The 15,404-nt window shown below is 40.5% G+C and overlaps 1 protein-coding gene and 1 long non-coding RNA gene across 3 annotated transcripts in view; one reads left to right on the top strand and one right to left on the bottom strand.

Moving 5' to 3' along the window:
- Window positions 1-10,865, bottom strand: part of LOC148418923 (uncharacterized) — a 39,997-nt gene extending 29,132 nt beyond the window's left edge. Inside the window, exons 1-2 of the long non-coding RNA XR_015866676.1 lie at window positions 10,747-10,865; window positions 3,365-3,443 (exon numbers count right to left, since the gene is read on the bottom strand). This is a non-coding gene — a long non-coding RNA (uncharacterized LOC148418923). The remainder of the gene's footprint in view (window positions 1-3,364; window positions 3,444-10,746) is intronic.
- smarcc2 (SWI/SNF related BAF chromatin remodeling complex subunit C2) lies at window positions 1,153-14,839 on the top strand. Of its 2 annotated transcripts, XM_088424217.1 has the most exons (26): window positions 1,153-1,269; window positions 2,968-3,087; window positions 3,161-3,246; window positions 3,732-3,813; window positions 3,982-4,074; window positions 4,201-4,270; window positions 4,454-4,523; window positions 4,641-4,716; window positions 5,287-5,531; window positions 5,592-5,716; window positions 5,794-5,847; window positions 5,942-5,979; window positions 6,748-6,878; window positions 6,949-7,020; window positions 7,127-7,240; window positions 7,939-8,092; window positions 8,164-8,280; window positions 8,409-8,471; window positions 8,584-8,842; window positions 8,933-9,094; window positions 9,180-9,241; window positions 9,322-9,442; window positions 10,093-10,253; window positions 11,927-12,061; window positions 12,139-12,475; window positions 12,618-14,839. In XM_088424217.1, the coding sequence occupies exons 1-26, from the start codon at window positions 1,159-1,161 to the stop codon at window positions 12,695-12,697; spliced, it is 3,138 nt and encodes a 1,045-aa protein (XP_088280343.1). In that variant the 5' UTR covers window positions 1,153-1,158; the 3' UTR covers window positions 12,698-14,839. The 2 variants fall into 2 exon arrangements, with proteins under 2 accessions (XP_088280343.1, XP_088280344.1); XM_088424218.1 differs by having other exon boundaries at window positions 12,139-14,839.
- The last annotated feature ends 565 nt before the right edge of the window (window positions 14,840-15,404 follow it).

The raw sequence follows: 15,404 nt of genomic DNA, 5'->3' as shown, positions 1-15,404 counted from the left end.
TCAGCCTTGAATAATTGAGAACAAGTAAAAAGGTCAGCGACATGAACGCAATCACACTTGTCTCTATGCTGTCTCCATTTCCTTTGATTCCATATTTCATGTTAAGAATATTTCAAATTCATCATCAGTTTCAGGTCAGGTGCTTCACTATAAAATATTCTCCTCTATGTCAAGGCTCCCAAGAGGAGATAAAGATTTTAATGTTTAAGAAAAGCAAACTATGAATGAATATGTCCTCCTTTAAAAGCTATCAATGACACACACGCACGCACACGATATGCTGAATAAACAAAAACTGAATACAGTACTTCTTGGCCACTCCCACATCTTGGGAAAAATTGGGGTATCCGTGAGATTTTTTTGTCATTTTTACTCGCCAATTGCAAAGATTAAGTGCACATTTACATTTAAATTGATATAATAAATTAAAATGTATTATTTTATGGAACCCTGACTGTGCATACCAGCTCTGGGTCACGCTCACTGAGTTGCTGTCACACCCTGGCCAACATCAGAGAAAAATTTCTGGCGACACCACTGCACTGGAAGAATTGGCAATTAATATATTTGATCGGAGGATATTTTCAACACTTTAGATTGGTTACTGTGAAAAAAGAACACAATTGACGGGAATGTTACCATGAGCATAAGTTTAGATCATGTTTAGATCATGGATGGACTATACCAAGATGATGATGATGATGATGATGATGATTATTATTATCGCATTTATTAAAAATATCACAAAAAAATTTGGAGGGCGGAGTGATGTAGAACAGCTAACGTATTTCAACTAATTTCAAAACGGTGATTTGATTTGATATAGGCCTTAAAGTAAACTCAACTACAAGGTTGGGTAGGGAAGAATTAATTTCAAATCTGGGCTAAAATATTGTTCACTTTTCGTTCTGCTTTTTTTATAAACTCAATTATATCGTTTTCAAGTTTGTGCTTTGATATGTTTCGTTGTTTTGCCGTATTTATCGTTATTTACATCTTTTTTAGTCAATCCGACGCCACGCGTCAAAACCACAATTTTCTTGGATTACAACAGCGACTCTTGCTGGACACTCAGCCGTATTACAACTAGTATAGTGTAGTACCACCGCGCTTGCCTCTGGGTGGCGGCCAACGTCGTCCAGTTCTCTGCAGGCAAAGATGGCGGTACGGAAGAAAGACGGCGGCCCGAATGTCAAATATTTCGAAGCGTCCGATACAGTCTCCCAGTTTGATAATGTGCGCGTCTGGCTGGGAAAGAATTACAAAAAGGTACTGGCAGCATGATTTGTAGACTTTCATATTTCACACCGAAGACGTGGACACTGAGCCACGGGGCTTTCGAGGCAGTGACAAAGAGGAGGGAGGGTGCTCTCTGCTCAGCGTCCAGCTGCTCGCTCGTTTCACCCGAGTCGGGATACAAAAGGATGCTGAGCCCGTCGCGGCGCCAGATGCGGCCGCCTGTCATTTCATCCTCGCGTCTTCATGCGATGGACATGACGATCGAAGCGGCTGGCGCTCTGGCTTGCGAGCCACGGCTTCACGCGCCGGGCACGGACGCTAGCTAGCTAGGTAGCTAATCGGCTAACTGCACAGGAGGAGGAGATCCAGATGTTGGCCGTTGGCTGGATGTGGCGCGCGCCAACTGGATCCGGGGCTGCCCCATGTCCACGATCGTTGACTGCAATTCACTAATAAAAGCGTCATTGCTTGAAGCATTTCGATAAAAGGCAACAAAGCCAAGTGCCTAACCCCCAATGCTCATCAGTAGATCTAATGCTTCAAAATTGAACTGCCACGGAATGGCATTTGAGCGTTAATTTCATACGTTCAGCTTTTCGTCCATGCACCACGATGGGCGGGTACTACTAGTAAATATGTAGTAAACAATCGAACATTTTATTGTGACTAGTACTATATTCTACATATCCATGTTGTGAGTTTAGGTATCCTAGTATTGAGGGCAAAGAACACAAATAACGCTTGTAAATGTAAGAATATGTGCTTTTATCGCGATAAAAAAATAAAATCAACCAATAACGTAAAATAAATAATATCCTGACTGATACTGTCATAACATGTTACCTATAATGTGATAAATTGTCATATGACCATTACCAAAACATTAACTAAAAAAGCACAAGCACGTTTAAATGTGACACTTAACAGTCTCAGATTTTTTAAGTGGATGAAGCTTGCCTTCATTTACTCTTTGTAGTGTTGGTTTACCTAAATAAATAAACTCTTTTAAATAACTACAACACTGTCATCCATATACATCATACAGTGTTTTTTTTTAAAAAAAAACACACACTCTTTGAGGTTGAAATAATTTCTGAAACATTAAACACCAACATTTAAACACTCCAATTTTTGCTGTGGAGAAGTGTATAAAAATATGTAATCATCAGAAAAACTAATAGAGATGAAAGATCTTTGAACCTTTACTTTTCAATTTAGGACTGAACACTTGTTCCAACAGTGCTGAAGCACTTTTATCCAAAGTGAGAAGAAAGGCTTTGTTTGGGTCATGTAGCAAAGTTTCTAATATGTGATGCTTAGATGCTTAAAGCAGTCTCAGATTCTCAAAACACTAAATGTATAAGTTTGGAAAATTAACATATAGAGTATTACATTAGCTGTCATGTTTTTACATGATCATTTATGAGGGAAAAAAGATCCACCTGAAAATGTAATAAAGTCCCATCAATGTAATAACATATTGTATTATTGGTAAGAATGCTATTGCAATATCTGGGTTGTTCCTTACATCGTTGTGTGTTATTACATTTTTGTTCAAATTAAATGCAAATTTTGTTATTACTTTTTGGTGTTGTTACATAATAGGATGCGACATGCAGCTTAACTTAGATGTTATAAGCGCTCAGACAACTGTCCAAATCTGTTAAGCAAACACAATTTCTGGTTTTTAGTCCCCCTGAATGAAATACAGTATGTCTCCTTTTGCAGTACATTCAAGCTGAGCCCCCGACCAACAAGTCTCTTTCCAGTCTTGTGGTCCAGTTGCTCCAATTCCAAGAGGAGGTGTTTGGCCGACATGTCAGCAACCCCCCGCTCACCAAGCTGACTGTATGTCTTTGTTCTCTAAACTTGTACCTAAATCCCTAAAGGCACGACTACTAATTCTAATAATTGTCTCCAGATGAAATCTTTTCTGGACTTCAAGGCTGGAGGCGCACTTTGCCACATTCTGGCGGCTGCCTACAAGTTCAAGAGTGACCAAGGATGGTAAGGCTTTCTTTCCAGTCGGCATCACCACAACAAACAGTCAACCCCAGTTTTTTTGGAGGGGAATATGTGAAACATGTTTAAACCTAACAAACACACTTAATAGAGTTCTACTCACCCCAACTTCTCACGCTTTTGGACACACCAAATAAGTCCCAGCATGTTGGCTTCAGGTTGTTTGCGATTACTGTGGTTTACTATAAAATGGATACATAAAACAAAAGATAAACAAACACTATATATTTGACCACTTAAATGTTCAACTAAATGATATCATTTCAAGTTGAGTTCTAGCAAGTGATACAAAATGCCATAGACAGGCTAATAATTATTTTTATAGACCAGTGATTCTCCAAGTGTGTCTTATAGTACTTGTACTGGGATTCTCTGTATGTCCACTTAATGGTGTACAGTGTGAATATTGCACATTCGAATGTTGACCACGGTGCAGTTTCGTGTGTAACTCCAGTCTAATTTCCTGGTAGGCGCAGGTTTGACTTCCAGAATCCATCCAGGATGGACCGAAATGTGGAGATGTTCATGACAATTGAGAAGTCCTTAGTGCAGGTTAGCTTTCCTCTCTTGCATATTTCATTACACAAATACCCGCATTCCAAAATGTTTTGATTCTTCTTGCTCAACCTTTTTTTAACTTAGCACCAGAGGTTGATCTGTGTCATACAGACTGAAATGATGAAGTTAATAATTTTAAGCATAAATCATGTTCTACTTTAGAATAACTGCTTGAGTCGTCCAGTCATCTACTTGAGCTCTGACATTGAGCCAAAACTGCTCGGGAAATTGAAAGACATCATCAAGAGACATCAGGTGTGTTTTCAACCACTTTGTCAATGACAGTCACTCCCAATTACTTTATGTGTGGAACATAGGCTGAAAGAAATGCTCATTTGTTTTCTTGGGCATATTTACTTCTATTGATGGACTATCTTGTAGGGCTCAGTGACCGAAGACAAAAGCTCCAGCTCCCATGTTGTCCTTCCAATTCCCAGCAGCTTGGAAGAAGGTGGGGTTTCAACTGTCTTTTTGTTTTTTATTAAAATTGGATTTGATTGAACCCACAACTTGTTTAAAAAAAAAATACATTATTTCACATTTCTTTTGCCGTTGCGTTCAAATTGTGGAAGGTTGAAGTCATAACTAAATGTCTGAATTTATGGTTACATCTGTTTTGTTTTGACATCTTCAGAGGAGTGGGTGCGCCCTGTGATGAAAAGGGACAAGCAAGTTCTCCTTCACTGGGGATATTTTCCTGACAGGTTTGTTCCCAGCAGATTCTCCATTACATGGAGGGTGCACATTCTGGAGGACAGAGGGAGCTTTCAAAGTGCCATTCATAGTAATATGGATTTTTTTTTTCTTTTCTTGATCTCTAGTTATGACACCTGGATCCCAGCTAGTGAGATTGAGGCCTCCGTGGAAGATGCCCCCAGCTCCGAGAAGCCAAGGAAGGTAGTGCCAGAAGTTTCCATATACACTGTAAAAAAAAATGAAGTAACATGTACTGTACTCAAAAACCTTGGAATGTTTTTTGGTCACATTTGAAGACACCAAATATACTTCCTATGAATTTTTTTTTTTTTTTTTGGTGCCAAGTACCAGCGCAAAGCATTTCTGTGTCTGATTTATTGAACTTTGGAACTACATCGGCAGTGGTTTCTGTAGATTGATCATTTAATATCATATGTTATATTTCTACACCACTATTGACAACGCACATCTGTATAAAACTTAAAAATCCATGCACACAATATTTTGCGAAGAAATCACAGTAATACAATCTAGCTACAGATCGATTCATGTTCCAATTAATTTGCACTACTTAATTTGAAAAGAAGAATGCACTAAAAAGCATGAAATTCGATTTGCTGATGCCCGTTGAGCTTCTGAAGTGACTTAACATCATTTTTTCTCAGTGAAAAAAACCCCAAATGTTTCAAGGTTTATTCAAGTAAATATTACTCCACATTTATTTACAGCACAGAACTTTAGAACTTCTCATTGAACACTCTTGATCTGCAGGTCCATGCCAAGTGGATTTTAGACCTGGACCAGTATAACGAGTGGATGAACGAGGAGGACTACGAAGTAGGAGACGGCCACCCCAAGAGGAAGAGGATATCGGCCAAGACTCTTACGGACGAGGTGACCACTCCGGACGAGCGGAGAGACAGGAAAACCGCCAGTGCCAAAAAGAGGAAGCGCTCGCCCTCACCGTCTCCCACACCACCTCCGCAGGAGAGCAAAAAGAAGAATGCCAAAAAAGGGTACGTGACACTTGCCATCGCTAATTGAAAAGTAAACTGAATGTATGTGCTATGCAACAGGCCAACGACCCCATACACAAAATCCAAACGGGGCCAAAGGGAAGAGGAACAAGAGGATATGAATAAAGATTTGGATGAAGCATCACCTGTTCCAGCATCAGAAGATGGAAACGCAGCCAAAACAAGTGCGCAGCATGTTTTGCATATCTTCAAAATCAAAGCACTTTGGGCCAACTGATACCCTTTTGTCTTTTTTTTCTAGATAGCACCAAGAAGGATTCCGATTCAACACCAGTTAAGGGGGGTGCTGATATGGGTGAGTATGAAACAGCTGCAATTTGTTCAATGTCTTTTGTAATTATGGATCTATTTATACCAATCTGTATCCAACTATTTTTCAATTTTAATAGATGAGCAAGAGGATGAGTCAATGGAAGTCACAGGAAAGGTAAGCTGGTGTCCCCAATGAGAACCACACACCTTTAGAATATATCAACTAGACAGCTGAGGAACAAAAGTCGACCAAGTCAGGTGGTGAACTAAAATAGGTCAAGGAAAGATATCCCCCGCCTCAAAGCTCCAGCAGAACTACTTTTTCACAGTAGTACTAAATAAAACAAGTATGCAGCAACCATTCTGTCACATGGCCCTTTTGCTTGCAGTCTTATGTGTATGAAGTTGAACCATTCAGGGGCAGTGCCCATTCTGCTCCTCAAAAGAAGCAGCAACAGAAGAGAACAGGAAGTTATTGACCTCATTGTTGCACTGTCTGTAAGTTACTTTAAGGATAATGTTACAGTATCTGTAATATATCTATATAGCATTATGTGAAATTTGCATGGTCGTGAGTGTTTGTTGATCTTGAATGGTAATCACTAGCATAGTAATGCTGATCAATGTATTTATTTTTTTTGGTATCTATAAATTTATATATAAAAGATTGTTAATACTGAGTCGTTATATTACACTCCAACGTTTTTAGATTGTAACTAAAATTCTGAACTCATGTCCAACCTTAGTAGATTATTACGCAATTATTTTATGGAATAATCAGTGAGATCATTACAGTTATACAAAAAAAATATATATATATATATCCTTATCAATTTCATCAGTAACTAAATTAGGTATACTGGCGTAATCTATTGGCAGCGAGAGAAAGTACTGCCTCAACAAAGATTATTTTCAGTTTTATTTTGATTTTATATTACTGTAGGAGGAGGAAGAGGGCTCGCCGAGTGTGAAGGGAGAACCAGTGAAAGGGGCGGATCTTCACGAAGACAATGTGACAGAGCAGACGCATCACATCATCATACCAAGCTACGCTGCCTGGTTTGATTACAACAGGTAATACCAAACTCATGGTCACATCAAGTTTGTCTACTAGTAGGTATGACTCATTGTGTCTTCGCCTCAGCGTACATGCGATTGAACGCAGAGCCCTTCCGGAGTTCTTCAATGGGAAGAATAAATCCAAAACCCCAGAGATGTAAGTTATAGTGGGAACTCATCGTTGGTTATGATTCGTGGACTATGCATGAGACGTCGTCACATTTTGTACTTAACGTTTTCTCTCTGTTCCCACCCACCAACAGCTACCTAGCATACAGGAACTTCATGATTGACACGTACCGGTTAAACCCTCAGGAGTACCTCACTTCCACCGCCTGCCGCCGAAACTTGGCTGGAGATGTCTGTGCAATCATGAGGTAGAGAAATATAAAATGCCTTTAACACCGCAGTAGTTTCCACACTGTTTGTGTGGATGCAGAAGAAGTGACTTCCCCCTATTTTTTCGTAATCAATGTTCATACAGTGTTTCTTTTTGCTTTGGAAATGTTCAAAAATCTGATCGATGAGAATAAATCAGTTTAAAACTGTGTTAACTTTAAGGAACTATTTCCGTATTTACATTTGAGGTAACTTTATGAAAGGTTCTACTGACCCTGTGATCACCCTGCATGTTTTGTTTTTGTTTGAAATATTGAAGTTTTTGCTCTTTTGGAAATTTAGAGAGCATTATTTATGGCAGTGTAGAAAGCTATAGGGAGCTATTTACTCATTTAAGTTTTCATTTAACTTTTAAGACATGCTGATGAACCATAGAGCTTCCTGAACCTTTTGTTATACGTCCAAGGTATAGTTAAGAGTACTTTTATTTTTTTAATTCCATGTTGTGCAGGTGCCATGGCTTGCAAATATCAGAGGAATAATAGTCATGTGACTTCCTACGGACGCCACTTGGTGGGGGTCACATGACTTGCTTCATTGGCTTATGTGTGATTTGATTCAAAAATAAATAAATGCACCAAAAGTGTGCGTGGACATGCACATTTGCTGATGACTCTCCTCACTTATAACAACCCAGGCTAAGTTTAGCTCAATGTCAATACATCTTGATTTGCAGAGTCCACGCTTTCCTGGAACAGTGGGGACTAATCAACTACCAGGTGGACTCTGAGAGCCGACCCACTCCCATGGGCCCCCCTCCTACGTCACATTTCCATGTCCTTGCAGACACGCCGTCCAGTCTGGTGCCCCTACAGCCCAAGACATCTCAAGTATGCACACATACGGAAACACAATACACACATACACACACTTGCGCCGCTTAACGCGCGTGTTGTTTTAGACTCCTGCGCCCCAGCAGATGATGCCCTTCCCAGACAAAGTGAAAGATAAACCTGCAGACATGCAGAACTTTGGGCTTCGGACCGACATGTACAACAAGAAGATGGGCTCCTCGAAGGTATTCTTCAAAAGCAGGACGGATGTGATTTACAGGCAAAAGTTTGGAAGCACCTTTTTTATTGAGTCGCCAGAGAAATGTCTAAACTTGGATCGTTAATATTTATAATTTCATTTATTTGTGCACAGAGCAAGAGTGCGGCGAGCTCTATGAGGGACTGGACAGAGCAGGAAACACTATTACTGCTTGAGGTACATCAGTATGGCTTCTGTGAGATGAGCCCGCTTTCAATCACCACAATATTCTCGGTTACCGGGGGAAATAAAGACTGGATATCACAATTAAAATACTTCTTGTTGTCAGGGATTGGAGATGTACAAAGACGACTGGAACAAGGTGTCGGAGCACGTCGGCAGCCGCACGCAGGACGAGTGCATCTTGCACTTCCTTCGCCTGCCCATCGAAGACCCATATCTGGAGGAAAGCTACACCTCCCTGGGACCGCTGGCCTACCAGCCGGTGCCTTTCAGCCAAGCGGGAAACCCTGTCATGAGCACAGTGGCGTTCCTCGCCTCTGTAGTGGACCCCCGCGTGGCCTCGGCAGCGGCCAAATCTGCTCTGGGTCAGATGTTGCATATTTTCACTCGTTTGTAGCTTTCAAGATTGTGAGCTCGTCTTCAAAACAACTGAACCTCTCCTGTCGCCTTCTTAGAGGAGTTCTCCCGAATGAAAGAGGAAGTTCCAGCAGCACTGGTGGAGGCTCATGTGCGGCGAGTAGAAGAGGCGGCCAGAGTCAGCGGGCGACAAGACCCGCTCTACGGCCTCGAGGGTAGTGGTATCGCCGGCACCGGCCTGGAGGAAGGCGAGAGACCGGGTAGGGCTGATGCGTGTTTATGGCAGTGTAATCCAAATAGACAAATTGAAAACTTTAATGGCGATCCTATTGGTTTCCGGCTCAGATGAAAACAATGACGAGAGTAAGAGTGACAGTCAGTCAAATGCGGAAAAGAAGGATGCAAAGGTAGGAGGCATTTACTGTATGTCACGCTTTTGTTTGGTAACATGAGGTTTTGTAGATTCATCCTCCGCTATCCCCAAAAGGACAGCAAAGATGGTGCCAATGAAGAAGAAGAGAAGGTGGCAGAGAATGGCAAGAAAGAAGAGGAAAGAGGAAGAGAAGCTGAAGGCGAGAGGGAAACGGACAAAGCAGAGTCGGAAATGGGTAGGAAAAGGTTATAGGGTGCAAAATAAGCCAAAACAACCTCTCATGCACGTTAATATGTTTTCTTGTTGTTTTAGGATTAGGGCTTTTTTTTAATGGCTGGCACAAGAGTTAAAAAAAAAAAAAAATCACCCTACAAAAACAAACATTTCACACACATACACACACACAAAACAAAACTCTTGCGTGTGCCCAAAAAACATCAGGCACGCTAAACAACATTCTTCCTCAAAAACAATCACAAAAAACAACTTTCACTCACAGCAAAAAAAAACTAAAAATTTTCACACTCTCCCCAAATCGTAAACCACTAAAAACCTCTTACACTGACACAAGAACACTCAAACAAATAAAAATAAATTAAAATGAAGCATTTGACAAAATAAAAAAATAATACAAATAAACAATTCTAATCTCAAACTAATTAAAATGATCTGAAAAAAAAAAAAAAATGAAAACGAAAAAGAATCTCACCGAAATGAAAAAAAATCCCCAAACTGTTATATTACTGGTGTGTTGAGAGTATTAAATTTTACGTAGTCTGAAAGCAATTTGGAGTTAAATGTCATTTTTGTACTATAATAATACTCAATGCATGACAAATCAGGTTAACATTGAGGTGGATTTTTTTTTCTCCATCTTCCTTTCAGCTGACAGCGTGAAGGAGAAAGATGGAAAAGAAGGCGAGGGAGGACAAAGAGAAACTGAGAATGAAGGAGAAAAGAAGGCCAAGGTGGAGCGAGACGTGGGCGAGGGAAATCTGGCCACCGCCGCTGCATCCGCGCTGGCAGCTGCGGCCGTCAAAGCAAAGGTACTTCAATTTTATGCCCCAAAAGCCATCTTGCATCGAATCCTACAACCATTTTGATTCAGGCTCCCTTGATCCTAAAAACACCTTTCCAGGCTGAGCTGGAACGTGTTATGTCATTGCGCCACAAAAAAAAAAAAAGAATTAGAAGAAAAACCACTGCTGCACTGTATAGCTTGCTAGGCTAACATGGGTTGATTAGGAAAAACTGGGTTGCATCAGGAATATTCCATTGTTTCATAAAACATAATTTTTTTTTTTAAATGTTTCATACACTTTTAAGACTTAAAAGTGTTCAAATCCGGTCCCCAAAAAACCCTATCCAGCCTGTTTTCCATGTAACCCTCATCCAGTACAGCCGATCAAGTAATCATGGTAAGGGGCTCTCGAGGACCGGACTTGCTCACCCCACTTTAAATATAGTGGGACAGGTGACTGCTTGATGCTCTTTTAACTCCTAAAACACTAAAAACAATTCAATTTTAACATTGCTTACATTAACCAGGATCCCGCTCCGCTTAGTGGCCAAGATTAGAATCCAATCCAAGTCAGTTGCACAGCTCCTATCTCTCCTGCTGCTCCCTATAAATCTCTCCATGGGCTGTCATCTATCTATGAACTTCCTCCTTTTTCTTCTTCTGTGTTTTAGGATACAAATTACCAACTTTTGGTGCAATAGCGCCACCCTCTGAAATGAAGTGTGTGTCTATTACTATTTCACACCCTCCTATTTAACACTACTCTTTCTAAAAATAAAAATTAAAGAAATTTAAGCATTTCGTAGTGTTCAAAACCGGGAAAAAAAGTCGATGAAGCCGGGTCCGTCAACTTTAAGCATTGACTGACTAAAAATATCCACCTCAAAGCTCCGCCTGAACCGATACAGATACCGATACACAGATCTATCTTGCGGAAATACACATTGCTGGAAATGTCGCAAGGGAGAAAGACAGGTGATATCACAAGTTTGGGATCGAAATAAAAAAATTCATACCAAATAGAAGATAAAAAAAAAAAAACTGTGACTGATACACATTCAACATTAGCAGATGACAGTATTTTTATTTCTCGATGGAATAATTGATAGGATAATCTGATTTTAACAAGATTCGATCGTGACAGCCCTATTTGCATTTCGTGAATTGTACTTGAACAACCTTCATTCTTTCTCTAGTTTAGAACAAGGGTGTCAGGCTCATCTTTATCATGGGACACATTATAGTTTATTTCAGAGGGCCGGTATGACCGTGAAGTCAAATACATTTTAAGTGTGTTCGTCACACTAGATTTGAAATCAGAGGCCGATAAAATGTGTTCAAAAGAGAGATTAGGAACAAACAAAAATGCTTGTTTTTAAAAGTTGAAGACAACTTGAAAATTTGGCCAGAATCTCAAATCAGCATTTCGCAGGCCACATAAAATGATGAAATTAAAAAATAAAAACTTTAAAATCTAAAGTTTCTAAGCAGTTTTACCTGACACTGAAGAAGGTGGAAGATAACGCTGAAACATGTCAGGTAAAACCTCCTAGAATTTTACGATTTGAAAGTTTTTATTTGAATTTTCTCTCACTGTCTGATAAAAAAGAAAACCAACAGTTGATTTCATGAATGGTGTTTTTTCAATGTGATTTCACAATCACCAGTATTATCTCCTGCGGTTTCTGGTGCTACCAGCACTTAGCTGCCGTGGAGGAGAGGAAGATCAAATCTCTGGTGGCACTGCTGGTGGAGACCCAAATGAAGAAACTTGAGATCAAACTGCGACACTTTGAGGAACTGGAAACCATCATGGATCGAGAGAGGGAAGCTGTGAGTGCAGGGAGCAAGCGTCGTTTCGACGACGGCGCTCGTCGGCGCTGACCGTGTTCTTGCGCGTGCGCTTCCAGCTGGAGTACCAGCGACAGCAGCTTCTGGCCGACCGTCAGTCCTTCCACATGGAGCAGCTCAAGTACGCCGAGATGAGAGCTCGCCAGCAGCACTTCCAGCAGATCCAGCATCAGCAGCACAGCCAAGCGGGGGGCCCTCACCCGCCGCAGGGCGCGTCGGGCTCCCAAGGCTCGGCCTCGGGGCAGCAGTCCGCCGGCGCGCCGGCGCCGCAGCCGGCCCCCAGCCCCGCGCCGTCCGCCCCCGAGTCCCACCAGCCCCAGGGGGCCCGCGCGTCGCCCCCGTGCCCCCCCGCCGCGACCGGCCACTCGGGCTCCGGCGGCACCCCTGCGCTCCACGGTCAGTGAAAAGCAAAATCACACAGCCGCAGCTTAAGTGACTAACTGAATCCAGCCGCGTGCTCATTGGTTCCAATTTGCCCATAGCTGTGTGACAACAGCCAATCTAATGTTGTCTCCTTTTCCCATCGCACCACTCACAGAATCCAACGCTTCTCCACCCGCCAAAACACTCCACTCCTCTGCTCCGCTTCCATCTCCACAGAAAGACATGAAAAATTGACATTAAGAAAGAAATCATTGTCTTATTCGACTGGACTGTCGATGTGAGGGAGGGTGACCTATTTAAATCGGATCAAGAAAGTTCTCGTTTACTTTACTGAAGATGTTCGCACTACGCAATTTTACCTTTCTAGTGAACCGACATGAGTAGAGCTGGGTGATATGGCCAAGAAATAAAATACGACGATTTTTAACGAAAGAAATAAACCCGAGAGATATTTATTTAAAGGTTTGCTTTAAAATTCCTGTGGAAAACATCCAGACAAAAATAATGAATAGTTTTAAAATCAGTTTTAACATTCAGAGCTTGTGCTTAACGGGATAGTCCATTTATTTTGCCAGTTTTTGCGGTCGACAGTTCATATTTTGTCTCTAATAAATGTGACAACCAAAATATTTTTCATGTACAAATAATCCCTTTAAAAACACATTCTTCTACCGTGATTGACCTCCCCTGTGCTCAAGACTTGGATAAGAACCAATCATGGCTCACCTGTTGGTCATTTGACATTCATAATCTGAACCGTGATTGGTCGTTACCTGAGCCTCCAGCACATGATGTAGACAGCAAGAAAAACATGTTTTTAAAAGTATTAACATATCCGATACCAAAGATGTCATTTTACAGACATTCAATTGCTGTATCAAGTGTCACTCTAAATGTGGCTGGTACAAAGAGAGATCATTCTTGACAAAATATTACTTTAAGTGCTAAAAATGACTAAATAAGTGGACTGTCCCTTTAAAATGAAGTTTTTAGTCACAATTGTAAACATGGAATGTAATGATGGATTGATTGAATCGATTGGACATATTGCCCAGCCCTGACTATGAGGGTCTTGACATGTTTATGCTGGAGGAAACGAAGCGTCACCATGTTGCTTTTATTTTTTTCCCACAACAGTCAGCAGCTAATTCCCTCAACTTTTCTCGACTTCCCCATCGGTACTAATTGACGTTTTACAGTATGTTACAAAAAAATGCACTTTTAATGTTTCCTTGGATCTCATTTTAAGACTTGAAGCATCCTTGAAATTGAACTTAAGCACTTATGTAAAACCCTTTTGCTGTCTTAATTTCATACTGAAGAATTGGAACGCTGAAGGACACGTTTTGACCAAGCTGTTACTTTGACCATATTCTGAATGCCATTTCAAGCAATGTACTGTAAACCGGATCTTCTGTTACAATCGCAACGGGCGTATTAGTACGAGAAGCCGTTGCAAATACCGACAGTGTGTCCACCAGTTGTTCCTACAGACGAGAAAACACTCGAGTACTTTAATGATAACGTTGCAGCACTTGGTGAGTAAAAATGATTTGGTGAGAAGTTTGACATGTTGTGAGAAATGTACTGTGCGAGCTGTCTGGAAGAAATGTCTGAAGCAGCAACCGCAAATTTTGCCATCATTTGTGTCTATCGCTAAACCAAAATGTTTTTGTTTTTTTTTTTGTTTTTTTTAAATCACGTTGTCTCACATGTTCCGTGAGTTTTATTGTTGTTTGGGAAATGAAGAGGATTGGCCGGTTCATTTGAAGTTAAAGGAGAGTTGTGTCCTTTGAAATCTGCAACGATATCCTCACTTTTTATCCAATCGATTTTTATATTTTTTACTCTTTTTGCCATCGTCTTTCTTTGATATCAACATTGTATTGGGATATTGTTAACTTTGTAGCCTCTATTTACCCTTTGTGCGATTGTGAGGACGAGTGAAGGCATGCCTTGAAAATCTGTAAACTTTCTTATGACCATGCAGTTTTATTTCCAGTGCCATTCAGCGCGCGTGTGTGTGTGTGTGTGTGCGTGTGTATATGTGTGTGTGTCATGAACCCTTCCAACGGGGAGCTCGTACGTTTTGTCAGTATTACACATCTCACCTGAGCTGTGAGTGATGTTACCGGCGTCTGTTATGATTACATTGCGTGGACTTTGTGAAAAGAAACACGACGTTTAACGCGTGTGTGTTCACTTCTTGTATGTTTTCGCTCTGCTGAAAGAAGCAGATCTTGCATTGACCAGAACAAAATGTCCTCATTAACTCATCATTTCAGCCAGTGCTCAATCTGGCCGTTTGGATTCCAAAATCGGAAGGTTTTAATTCCATAATATTGAGGAAAAAAAAAAAATAAAGAATGAAAATGATCATGTTTTCAGTTTGGATTCCTTTCAGTCTAAAAGGTATTTGCGATAACTTGCACACTTTTGGTTTCCAGTGTGTATTCAATTCATTTTCTGGGAAAGCATTACAGTATTATGGTATTTATTTTGAGTGCAGACATTCAATCCCAGGTACTTATACATTTTTTTTTCCCCTAATGTTTAATGGTTTGGCGAAAGAAGGGTCAATAAATGAGTAGCAAATTAATTAATTGATGAATTAAATATTAAATTGATTACTTTAGTACTTTTAGCACCTAAAAATTTCGATTACTATAGGTCAGTGCTTCTCAAATAGTGAGGCGGGCACCCCTGGGGGTTGCGAATGACCCTAGGGAAAGGTCTTCGTTTTTGTCATGTGAAGTGTAATTGCAATAAAAAGAATTTTGTTTTTTTTTTTTGTTTCAGGCATATTGATGCACTTTTTTTTTCTGTTTTAGACTAAGCTGTAACCCATAAAACGCTGTATAAAATAACAGTTGTTGAAAGTTGATTCATATTGCTTTTTTTCCTTTGTTAATGTAAAAAGGATACAGGTTTAGGTATAATT

The sequence above is a fragment of the Hippichthys cyanospilos genome, chromosome 9, assembly GCF_059441005.1.
Source record: "Hippichthys cyanospilos isolate Australia breed blue-spotted pipefish chromosome 9, RoL_Hcya_1.0, whole genome shotgun sequence".
Taxonomy (NCBI): Eukaryota; Metazoa; Chordata; class Actinopteri; order Syngnathiformes; family Syngnathidae; genus Hippichthys; species Hippichthys cyanospilos.
The sequence above is the reverse complement of the archived record's forward strand: the minus strand, read 5'-3'. Positions and strand labels throughout refer to the sequence as shown.

Coding starts and splice junctions, on each gene's coding strand:
- smarcc2 (XM_088424217.1), top strand. CDS start 1,159: ATGGCGGTACGGAAGAAAGACGGCGGCCCGAATGTCAAATATTTCGAA. Junction 4,271..4,453: donor TCCCAGCAGCTTGGAAGAAG/GTGGGGTTTCAA, acceptor TGACATCTTCAG/AGGAGTGGGTGCGCCCTGTG. Junction 7,021..7,126: donor AAATCCAAAACCCCAGAGAT/GTAAGTTATAGT, acceptor ACCCACCAACAG/CTACCTAGCATACAGGAACT.